General features: G+C 43.8%; 1 protein-coding gene across 3 annotated transcripts in view; it reads left to right on the top strand.

Moving 5' to 3' along the window:
- The window catches only part of LOC135913743 (oocyte zinc finger protein XlCOF6-like), a 63,339-nt gene that overhangs the window by 44,552 nt on the left and 5,896 nt on the right, over nt 1-12,891 (top strand). For 2 of the 3 annotated variants that reach the window (XM_070523849.1, XM_070523853.1), the window contains one exon: nt 9,895-10,101. In XM_070523849.1, coding sequence (XP_070379950.1) covers nt 9,895-10,101 — 207 coding nt within the window. Of the gene's footprint in view, nt 1-9,343; nt 9,431-9,894; nt 10,102-12,891 lie in introns of all 3 variants that reach the window. The other variant, XM_070523848.1, reaches the window with a different exon arrangement.

A 12,891-nucleotide genomic window follows, 5' to 3' on the forward strand; every position in this document is an offset into this window, starting at 1 on the left:
TAAAATCACCAGAATTCAATTAAACCTACTATATCCACATTTTGCTTTTTAATTACTGTAAATCTGGCAAGACAGTTGATTCTAAGTTTTCATTGCTCATAAATGTGACAGCTAGAGTATCGAACTGCATCTAATATAGTGCAACAAAAATAAGGATACAAGAAGTGGAACACACATAATTTGGCACTTGGGTCTGTGTTTCATTTCTGCTTGTGACCTTGTTTTTGCTACACTACACTACATTCCATGATTCACCAAGAAGCCCACATTGTCACTCTTGTAGAGAACAGAAAATTCTGTTAGATTGAGATTTGAATGGGTATACCTTATTGGGGGGGGGAGTAGCTCCTCGAATCGCAATGTCCACATCATTCATGGGTGCAATGTTTTTTTTGCCAATTCTATTCAGTATAGCAGTATCGAAAAAAAAAAACCACAGAAACTGGGCTCAGGTCAATTGATGCTACTTACCCTATGTTAGTTCAGTTCACTCGCACTCAGTCAGACTGCAGAGTACTACACATGACAGATTTATTAAAAGGACCATGCAGAGGCAATTTTTGCCATATGTTCAATGCTCTGTTGTATTAGCAATGGTGAAGTAGTTTTGTTTTAATCCTTGAACACTGGTAAAGGAAGCATTATTTGTAGGGGTGGACGAATATTTGAAGTATTGCATATCAATAGTATATTACACGCTAAGTATTTGTATGCTAAAATTATTAACTATTTGGCATTTTTGATTATGTAAAACTAGCCAAATATTTACAATAACCGGGTGTTAAATTTGTTGATGTTTTCCATTTGCTAATAAAGTACAGCATGGTATGGCATGGTAATATAAATTGGATGCCAACCTCAAAAACGAGAAATAAGATTGTTCAAATAGAGCTTTGTTCAGAATCATTGTGAACAAGGCTCTCATGCGTGAGCCGGAATATCTCATATTTTCTGTTTTAGTGGATGGTGCCTAATTTTCAACTGCTTATTATTTGCATTCATCTAGTCCTGAAGAGGTAGTGACATATTTGGAGTACTATTCTTTGCATTTAGTTTTAATTGCCGAGTTTTTTTTATTAACTTCGTGCACCACACAATTTCAACTCATGCATTTTCATTCTTTCAAGGACATCACCGCTAGCAGAGGGTATTCCTCTGCACTAACATAAATATTTTGATATTTCCAGTAAACATGCAGTTCTAATAAAAATTACCTAAATAATTTTAGCCATTGCAATTATTCACCAAACATGTAGTCTGCATCAACTTCTGGCATGACTTGTTCTTGGAAAACTTGTGAGCCAGCAAATTTGACCATGCAGTCACCCCCCTCCATATTTGTTTAGATGAAGGCTTTCCCTTTGGAGCACTGTGAATCCAACCCGGTTTCTCGTGGTTACCAGTATGGGCTTCAAGCCGCACACCCTCAGGAAAATTTTTCATGCGCAAACTTGGTTCTTTCACACTTTCGCTGACAAAAACATTGAAAGCAAGGGTGGCATAGTAAGCATGCTGGTCACAGAAATACTATGTTAGAGAGCTGGGGGTAGCTGGGCGTATACATGGGTGTTGGGGGGGGGGGGGCATTCTGTAAGTGTACACCTAATGGACATGTCCATTTCACTGTTGCTAAAGTGCTGATTAGTTGGGGGTGTCTGTCTCATTCTCATGCATACCCCAGCCGAGCCAATCAGAACTTCAGCAGCAGATGAAATGGACATTTCCACTAGGTGGACGTTTACAGAGTACACTCCCTGTGCTCTGTCCAATGCTTCCGTCCTTTGCCATGTATTCTACTCAGTAAACTACTTTTTCAGCCTGTTGGTCACCTTAATCTTCCAATAGCTCAACACCTAAATGGGTATGAACACTATAAATAAGGCACTGTAAACCCAAGCAGTGACATTAGCGATTGAAACTGTTACATACCATAGAGGTTCAACCAATGGCTTCACCATAGCTTTCTAAGTTAGCCTTCCTGAACTTTCAATGTAAACAAGACAGAATATAAAGACATACTAGCATTTTTCTAATGTGCTCCACTCCCTCTGCTTTCTCGTGTTATTGCAATCAGTCTATGCAACCCAAATGAAGTAAAACAAAAAAGGGAATTGTGACACTAAATTCATTTCACTGCATCATTTTTAAAAGTATAGCGAGATTATTTAATTGCATTACAGGTTGTTACTCTTGTTTCCATCTTATTTATTTTTCATGCTCCAAATAGGGCTACCACTGTCCCCTCATCCACAGTTATCAATGTGTTATGGCAGCTTCGGAAGTTCTCTGAACTGATTAAACGCTACACATTGCATAAATTCTCCATTTTCACAGCTGCCTTTAACGTCTATAGTTTCTCATTAAAGCCAGCATATCTCTTGTGATCACCTCTAAATATCTTGTTTTCATGTATACCTAACCTGAAAGATGGGTGCTTTGTAGTTCCAGTATGCTCTGTCTGAGCATATTGTTTTACGTGAAAATTGCTGACATAAAACGCTAACAAATTCTGCATAAAGCATTGATGTTTGCTATTTCGCCGTCTACTTCAATTTTACTGCTTGTATACATTTTACCAGTGCACCAGCAGAAAGGGTTCAGTGCTCTTCCTTAAAATGCTCACGAGAACTTTATCACGATCAATTCCCCATATGATTGGTTTTGCTGGAAAATACAGGGACACAAACATAAATAAATAAGGAATATGGGTAGAAATACTTTATTTATAGCAGACTTATTTTTTTATATCCATTTCTCTGCTCTCACACCATGATTCATTAAAGGCTGTAGTAATGCATAGCTTGAATGAACCAACACCAGCTACATATATTGTGCTGTTGAACATATGGCAGTGTAAGTTAGGTTCATGCACAGCAGATTCATGTGCTAAATGCATTCACTCTTGATTGTAGGTGAGATAAATAAAAAGAAGGTATGTAAGTAAAAATGCTCCCTGATGAGCCATGCCTATATAAGTGCGCTAAAATTTGGACAGAAGCCGAGCGCAGCTGCAGTGAACAAGAAAACTTATACAGCATTTAATGCAGTGAACAAGAAAACTAAGTATTTAAGATCTAGGACGTAAATGTGCTAGAAATTTTTATTAAAGGATATCAAAGGTGATGCATACTTAAACTGTCTCTGCTCAGACTGGTAATACTATGCGTTGCCTAGTTTTATAAAGCGTGCCCTACCACTGGTCTCCCAAGGTAAGGCTGCTGCCCAGTTGCAACTGCAAATCGCTCAATTATGTCTAAGGCACACTTGAGCAAAAGGTAGACAGGAATTACTGTGCCGCTGAAAATGTACCTGAGGCTTCAACAAAGCAGATAAAAGCCTGCTTGGACTGAAGCAAGATAATTGTGTTATGAGTCTAGGTGTACACAGCTTGCAGTTGCTCATAGGTGCTATTTAAAATAGTTTACCTACTTCAGCTAGTTCTTGGTCTCAGGCAAAAAAAAAAAGAAAATGTATTCTGCATCATTTCCACCGTTACATGCTGAAACCCAGGGTACCACAGGTCTCTTTTCTGATACCTGATTTCTTCTCGGAAAACTACTACCAAAAAGAAAAAAGAAATCTTCACGGCAGCTTAACCCCGATCTCTCTTCAGCAAAGCCATCACACTGGTCTTTGAACACTAATTACACAGTGACTCCTTTCAATGTGATGTTATGCACGTCAGCACCTTGTCAGCATGGACAAAGAGGAAAATTTAACAATGGCAGTATCACATGCTCAACAAAGCAAAAGGATAAAACATCACACTAACGGCCATTAATGTTCATGTCTTCATTTCAATGCAGAAGTCTTTAGCAGTGAATATGTCTTCATTATACCGAGTGTCCTATCACAAAAGCGAAAGGCTAAGGTATTTGCATTCTAAACTGAGAAATGTGCTGTAGTAGGTTTCACCGCAATACCCAATGTGCTTTCCAGTGAAGCATGTTAATAGCGGCAAGGGTGAACATGTCACCTAGGGTCTTGGCTATCTTCAAAGGACGTACGTCTCCTGCAGCGAAGCATCTTCTGTACTGCAGTAATGCATATTGATAGTGACAAGAGCTAAATTTAACTGGCATATATGGCTTTAGACAACAAAAGTTGTCAAAACATCATCCTCCCGCAAAAACCTGCTTTGCCGAGATTAGAACATGACGTTCGTCGCTTACTGAAACCCTACATTCCCGATTCGCATGAACCCTTCCCATTACCGGCATGCCTCACCGTAATAAACAAATATGTTGCGGTGATAATGGTGGTCGAAGAGGCTTGTGCAATCGTTTCGACAAAGGAGCTTGCCTGCATCAGGGCAACTGCTTTCCTTGGCAGTTTTCATGCATGCGAGTGTCCCCCATTCCGAAGAGAGGAGAATTAGCTGGTAAGACCTCTGCCAAGCGACGCACCGATAAGCGTTTGGTAGTGGCTGGTAGAGAGGCGAACGTCTTGGAAGCATTGCAAAATTTGGTTTCGTAAGGTTAGCTTCGCCTAAGTACAAGTATGCTTTGCGATTAGACATACAGAATCTTTTACGGTAAAGCATAGCAAGGGTGGATGCAAAGCAGCGATCCTCTAGAGGCACGCTGATCTTACGGCTAGTTATAATTACGAACTTCCACACGTGCGAGTGAGTATACCCCGTGTTCAATGGTCCCCCAGTGACAAAATAACATTGTGATGTAAATGGGTGGCGACACTACTGGTGCAGAAGCATTGTTTAGCTTCCGAAAACTGCGAAATGACGTAGCTATATTGAAGAACTCCACAGTTCAGGGGAAAAAAGTTCACTGCCCAAGCTCTCCGTAGCATGCAGCGAAGCTGAGATGTGCGGCCCCGGTGTTTTATCACTGGGTTAATCCCAACGGTTCATTAAACAACGGCTTGATAGGGCTATACCTATCAGGGGGGGCTTCGCTAAGGTGCAGAAGCATTGTTTAGCTTCCGAAAACTGCGAAATGACGTAGCTATTGAAGAACTCAACAGTTCAGGGGAAAAAAATTCACTGCCCAAGCTCTCCGTAGCATGCGGCGAAGCTGAGATGTGCGGCCCGGTGTTTTATCACTGGGTTAATCCCAACGGTTCATTAAACAATGGCTTGATAGGGCTATACCTATCAGGGGGGGGGGGGGGCTTCGCTAAGGTGCAGAAGCATTGTTTAGCTTCCGAAAACTGCGAAATGACGTAGCTATTGAAGAACTCAACAGTTCAGGGGAAAAGAATTCACTGTCCAAGCTCTCCGTAGCATGCAGTGAAGCTGAGATGTGCGGCCCCGGTGTTTTATCACTGGGTTAATCCCAACGGTTCATTAAACAACGGCTTGATGGGGCTATACCTATCAGGGGGGGCTTCGCTAAGTCGCATCCTGAGGAACAGCGAAGGGGACCCTCCTCCTCCCGATCCCCTAGCCTCTCCCCCACCTTCATCGTGGGAGGACGTGCTGCTTAGCTCCTGCCCCGACGTGCAACTCCGAGCCGTGGAGCGAGCCGAAGAGGCCGCCGTCACGCATCACCTGGCAGCCATCTGGCCTTTCCGACGAGCATATGAATTAGCTCCCCACTCTAACGAACAAAGTTGTCGCTCTCCCTCGCTCTTGCGCTCGGCTGCAAGAGCCTGTTCTTGTGCCCAGGCTGCATCATCGGCATGGCATAGACAGATCATTCTCGGTTCTGCTCGCAGCGTTGCTTATCGAAAGCGGCCTGCTCTTAAGGAGTACGTATGACGTGTGGCCTACCCATTTCGGAGCCGGAGAGAAACTGTGCGCGATCGGCTGCGATGGAGAGTAACGACGTAACTACTGGCGCAGCTAATCTAACATAGCTAACTGCGCCCCTCTCCTTTTCTCTCTCTCTCTTCCTTTTCGCGCATGTGCATAGTGTTGCACCGGAGGAGTTTTCGGCGTACAGGCGACCGACAGACGGATGAATCGATCGTCTAGCCATATACAGCTTCACCTTAAAAATGACCCGCGTAAACATTTGCTTAGGAGGTGGACGAAACAACAGGTCAAAGCGTCACAAGCCCGTCCGCAATATAGCTATGAACATATGTGCCGAGGGAAGCTCCGGGGCCCAAGCCCTCTCTGGAGTTTGCCGGTGGGGGGGGGGGGCTGAGCATCCCCCCCAGCGATGCCAAAGCCTAGCGCCCCCCCCCCCCCCCCGTAACGTGTCGCTGCCTGACTGTTGTCACTCACATCATTTGAGGTTTCTTTTTATTTGCCTTGACCTTATTGCTTGAAATTTTGTTGTGGCTAATAGCTTATTGCATAATTGTTGGCGCGGACATGCACATTTTTTATTTTATAGTTTGCTTTATTTCTGAAATTCTTAGCGAAAGGAGAACAAGCGCATTAAGTACCAGTGGCAGCTGCCTCATCGGTATTTTCTCATTTCAACATTGTTTTAAATGTCCACTGTAAACACCATGAACATACTATATATTTCAATATATACTCAGGTCAAAGTTTATTATTTTTTTAAGGAGAAGTCGGTCGCCAATTAACAATTGGTACTAAAGGTATGGATTAGCTTATGCCTAGAAATGAACATGTTGCCGTATGTTCACCTCGCTTTCAAATGCTTTCCATGCTTTTTTGACCCTGAAAAAAAAAAAAAAACCTGCTGACTTTGGTGACCCCTTCGACAGAGTCTTTTATCAATGGCGTGTGAAATGCACGTGAATGATATGTGTCTCAGTATCGCTTCTCTTTCCAGTAAGCAAAGCTATCGATTCATTAAAAAGTACACTTCTAATAATTTGCAACATTCATTAGTGATGGAAGCATTGTCACTTGCATGCAGAGGTCATAAATATATACAGGATATCCCAATTAACTATCATGCACCAAGATTTAAGAAAAAAAAGCAATACAAAACCTAGTGCATATTGTATCCAGTACAGTGGCTGTCAGTAATATTTTCGTTACTTATATTTAATTAGGTAATTGTAATTAATTATATCTAACTCGAGACATACTATCATAATTATCAAAGTGTCAATGAGGCATTTGTAGGCACAGCCAAGGGACATCTAACTGCGGTATTTTCAGCGACGTACTAATTGCGCACTAATTTTTTCCGACTGATACATAAACCTTGCGAAATATGGTGCATACCAAGTGACCGCGCTCACCTGCATCATAAAGCAGCGCCCTAGAACAGGGTTTTTCTGAGCTAGCCAGAACCAAATGAAGGAAATAAAAAAAAAAACGCCCAAGCAAATCAGCGAAGCTGAAACGTGCGGCCCCGGTGTCTGTTACTTGGTTAATCCCGACGGTTCAATAAACGACGGCTTGGCAAGTAGCCGCGGATCCTCGGTACGCAGTTGCTGCTTGCGCTCGGCTGCACGAGCCTGTTCTTGTGCCCAGGCGGCAGCATCAGGACGACGAGCTTGTTCCCGGTTCCGCTCACGGCGTTGCAGTACGTCACTGAAATCACAGCAGTGAGATGTAATTTGGGTGGCCTGCGAGTGCCTATACGAGTGCATCATTGACACTTTGATAATTAGTGTAGTACTTCTCAAATTGATAATTAATTGCAATTGTTGCAAAGTTGGAGCACCCTGTACAATTCACTCCGTAACCGAAATGAGGTCAAGCCGTATTCATTCGAAAGCAGAATCAACAGCAGTAATGTGCAGGAGCGTTTGTACTCGAACAGAAAGAAAGAAGACAGAGAGAAGCTGCAGTTTTGGCGGAAAGGTGAAGCAGTATTAGTGTTAGCGAAGTATATGACATTTACACGAAGGAAGGTTACACTACCGAAAGATGCCAGATTCGTGGTGGTGGGAGTGGACTCGGGCTGTGCAATAGAACTGTCTCGTACTATGTGGTCTTGTAAATTCTCATATAAGGCCGTCACTTCAGTGAACAACCATATACGAGGGAAGTTTCTTGAAGTGCAAGAAATACATACATACATACATACATACATACATACATACATACATACATACATACATACATACATACATACATACATACATACATACATACATACATACATACATACATACATATACATGGGGTTCGGCAATTAAGTCGGTCGGGCTGCAGGCACCTCCGGAAAAAGAAGCTTTCCGCCTATGGCTCTGAAGATCTGCAATATATTTATTATGAGCTCGGCGCGCGTAATGTGACAGGAGACGGCGGGTGCGCGCGTACATAATTAAGGAGCACATATCTGTGGCCCCTTTTAACAGTTGGTATGCTTCACTGCAATACTGCTGAGTATACTTCACCGCGTAAGCAATGCTACAGCGGCGAAGCTGACTTTAGGAAGCCGATTTCTTCAGCGTTTCTTACGCGGTAGGCCCGCTTATTCCGCTTGGCAAAGTTTAACCACACTAATTTCTTTTGTTCTTTCTAACTTTCATATCACACAGTTTATGCATCACGCAATAGCACGGTGATGCCACGTCTTAATCCTCTCAGCTGCGTCAAGCTTATATATGCAGCAGCTACGGCTCCACTGGCTGTTGGGAAACTTCAAGAGATGCTCTTCCGCGCAGTGATGCCATTTGTCTTATTAAAGAAAATGCAGGTGACGATTAAATGAGCTGCAACAAAGCTGTAAAAAAGCGGTAGCAAATTTAAAGCTGTTCTAAGACCACCTCCCCAGAGCGAGAAAAGATGTAACACGATCTGGCGGAACGGCTCTGCATGCCAGTGTTTTTTTTAGGTCCTCGTTTTTTTCGCGCATCCTTCCCTGAACGAGATTACCGACTGATTCTGTGAACGCACTGACGATCCTGACGGATGCATACCACTCAATTGAGCAGCTCCACAGGCAGGTTGCAAATTGACGTGACCACGAGGCAAAATATGCGCGCAATATACCTAACGGTAACGCATCAAGCGGGTGACAGACCCAACCTTTTATTACGCGCATACAGATTGGAAATATAACGCACGCTGTGAAGTGGGCAAGCGCGCAGAGCGACCGACCGACCTCATGAGATACACCGCATGCAAACGGTATGTATGAATAGGCGGATGAAACGTCATGGGCCTCTTTTTTTTTTGTCTACTGTGACCTGGTCGCAGCAGTAACGGCCCAACTTTCTGTAAATTTATTTAGCGTAGAGCCGTTGCTTTCTGTCTACCGTTCGTGATTTGTTTAAATGAAACAGGTGCATCTGCGATACAGCTGAGATATGTGAAATATGTTCCTTAATTGCATTATAGCCAATAATAGCCACTCCGCAGCCATAGCTTGAACTTTTATCTATCCACGCTCTAGCTTCTTCTTCTTCTCTTCTTCCTTCAAACTTCAAAATGCTCTAGCTTTACCGCAGCAAGTACTACATGCTTATTCTTCGTTGTTGTTCTTGTACCTCACGTTCTAAGGCATCCTGCAGTCGTACCACCATCACTGTGGAAGGTACAGTTTCCTTTCTCCAATGTGCTACGTACCGCAACGCATCTGGAAAAAAGGTGAGAGTAAATCAGTAGGGAGGTGCTTTGGGTGAGAGTACTTCTACGAGTTTTGTATACGATGATATTGTACGATTACCTGTTCTTTTGCTGACACTTGTATGAAAGTTTGCGAATTCGTGCCGTATAAGGTGATCTCAAAATGCGAGCTAGCGCGCAACAGTTGCCGCCGTCTCGCTGAAGTCGCAGATCCACCTATTCGTGCCTTCGATAAGCACTGCTTCAGTTCCTTTGCGCTGTCCTTAGTTGAAACAATAGAGTGTCATTGTTAGTAATGTGCAACGCGCGTGTGTTAAGTCGCGATGTGAAAAAAGGGTGGCACCTCCCACGCACCAACACATACATATATGCACTGAATTGTTAGTGCTGCAAATGCTGTTTCGTGTGTCTGTTCCTCATCCACCATTATTCTCATGTTCTCTATGCTGTAACAGGACTGCAATCACTGCAATTATTTTTTGCAGGCCTCACAAATGCGATGAGCCTAGTTGAAAATATCGCTGCCAGAACGGCATGCCACGCCCCTTCCATCGTCGTCGGTCAGGTCGAGGTTGGCACACAGTGCAGCTCGCCTGTGGCTGACAAGTCTGTTGGCTGCTCCTTCAGAGCAGGCAGCGAGTCAAGGAGCGTGCAGACTACGGAGACTGTGGATCAGTCATGCTCCACCGCAGGTGGGCAGTGACCGGCACTTCTCTTACATTTGCTTGTTTGTGCGAGTTTGTGGTGAATAGCCAAGTTTGCCTACTTGGTACGAGTTGCTCAAGTGTGTATGAAATTATGCTGCCGAGGACATATTAGTTGGTTTGTAATTCTTGTCAGCATTCTGATTGGGGGCAAAACGCAAAAATACTGCTCTATTGAGCACAGTGAAGCACCTTAGCTTTAGCTCGGGTGCTCCTATCTAAATTCATGTAAAAGGAGAATTGATTTTTCTCGGCAACCACTGCACCGAATTTGACGAGGTTTGTTGCATTTAAAAGAAAAGCTTAAAATCTAGTGACTGTTGGTTTCGAGTGTTCGATTTAGCTCGTCAACTTTTTATTAAATATTGACAAAAATCGAAAATTTTCAAGAAACGAAACTATCAAGTTTACAACTCTGTAACTCAACAACGAAGAAGGATAATACAATTCTGTGAATTGCATCTAATTATACATCTAAACCGGACAAAATTGATATGTTACACATAAATATAAAAAATTTTAGTAATATGGAAATACAGCTTTTGCAGAACCCTTGTAACCAACGTAACAAATTCACGTAAGATGTAAAATGACATATCGAATATGTCCGCTTTGAATGGATGCCGTTTACAGAACAGGGATATCTGTTCTTGATGCAGAGCTATGAATTTGTAAAGTTCGTGCTTCTATTTGAAACCTATTTACTTGAAACCTAATACTTGAAAACCTATTTAACAAAATTCAGGCCGTAAATTGAAATTCCCCTTCCAACAGTCACTAGAACTTAACTTTCTCTCTCAAATGCAACAAATTACATTAAAATAGGTCCAGGGGTTGTCTCAGAAAAACGTTCTTGCGTTTTACATGTATTTGAATAGGCCGCGTTGGAGTTGGGCCCGAGCTAAAGCTTCCTCTTAATCCAGAGCCCTTTTGACTGAGCTTTTGACTGAGCTGGCCAATAGGATCCTTGAGCGAACAAAGCCAACAGAGCGCATGATGGTCTGTGATTACTGAGAAGGGCTTGCCACATAAATATGGGCGGAACATTGAAACAGCCCAGATGAGAGCTAGACATTCGCGCTCTGTAATCTAATAGTTGCTCTCTGCAGTTGTCAGGAGCCGGCAAGCATAGGCTATAACGTGGTTGTGTCCATGTTGGCGTTGCGATAAGACGGCGCCGATCTCATAACCGCTGGCATTGGCTAGAAAAATGCGGCAGCCTGATGGGAATCCCACATAAAAGGCACGCCTTTCTTAAGAAGTTCAGTGAGTGGTTGAGTGATCACTGCGATATCTTTCATGAACCATTGGAAATTAGAACGGAGCCCCACAATACTTCGGACGTTTTTGACAGTACAGGAAAAGCCGTTACTGCTCGAACCTTCTCCGGGTCGGATTGTACTCCGGAAGCATCGACGAGATGGCCTAGCACTGTAATCTGTTGGCGCCTGAAGTGGCACTTCGATGTGTTTAATTGGAGCCCATCCTTGCGGAAAACGTCAAGGATAGCTGCGATTCAGTCAAGGTGCGTCTCAAATGTAGGAGAGAATACAAGAACATCGTCAAAGTAACAAAAGCAAGTTGACTATTTGAAACCTTGAAGCAGAGACGAAAGCGCTCTTTTCTTGGTCTTGCTCATCGACGGAAATCTGCCAATAACTAGATCGAAGTTCGATGGACAAAAAGTATTTGGCACCGTGAAGACAATCAAGAGCATCGTCGATTCATGGTAAAGGGTTAATGTCCGTTTTAGTAATTCGGTTTAGGTTGTGGTAATCAACGCAGAAATGCCACGTGCCATCTTTCTTTTTGACGAGCACGACAGGCGACGCCCAAGGACTATGAGGGCTTAACAATGCCTCTGGCGAGCATCTTGTTTACTTCCTGCTGAATAACTTGCCGCTCTGGCATGGACACGTGATACGGTCGGTGGTGAATGGAAACAGCATCACCAGTGTTTATTCGATGGGTAACAAGGGACATCTGACCAAGTGGTCGATTGTCAGTGTCAAATATGTCGTGGTAGGAAAGCAAAAGGCAATATAGGGCGGCTGCTTGGTCAGGTGCGAGGTCCGGAGCGACCATGGGACATAATGGGCTGTCGAGGTTCAAGGCATTCTGCAGGTAATCAGGAGGATTTGGAGACGCGTCGGCTGCAAAAGCAGTGACGTGGGCGTTTGTCACTGACCGGAGCATGGCCATTGCTATACCTTCAGGTAAAATTTGCTTTGTCAAGCCAAAATTGATAAGCGGGAGACACATCCAATTAGCGGCTAGGGTTGCGACGGAGAGTGGCACAGAGAGGTCGCGTGCCAGGAGGACATCACGAATAGGTGCGACGACACAGTCGCCATCAGGCATGGTTGCCCTTGAGGCCAATTCGATGAACATTAGGGCTTTTGGAGGTAAGCAAACAAACGCTGTAGTGCAGAAGGTGTTCGGTTGTTCGGGGCAAATATCTGAAAGAAGAGGAAGCCCAAGGCACAGCGAACCGGCGGCACAGTCGATGAGGGCAGAATGCATCATCAGAGAGTTGGGCCCGAAGATTAGGTCATGAGGGCAACTGGTCAGCACGGTGAACAGGACTGGAACTTGGCAGCCAGCAATTCCTATGCGAGCAGTGCACATACCCTTGATGGCAACAGTGGCGCCACTGGCGACGCCTACTGCTCGAGTGATGGCAGGCGTAAGAACTTTTTTGAGGCGACGACATAGGTTAGCGCTCATTATGGACACTTGGGCTTCAGTATCAATTAATGCCGTCAACGGAATACCATC

This window comes from Dermacentor albipictus, chromosome 8, assembly GCF_038994185.2.
Source record: "Dermacentor albipictus isolate Rhodes 1998 colony chromosome 8, USDA_Dalb.pri_finalv2, whole genome shotgun sequence".
Taxonomy (NCBI): Eukaryota; Metazoa; Arthropoda; class Arachnida; order Ixodida; family Ixodidae; genus Dermacentor; species Dermacentor albipictus.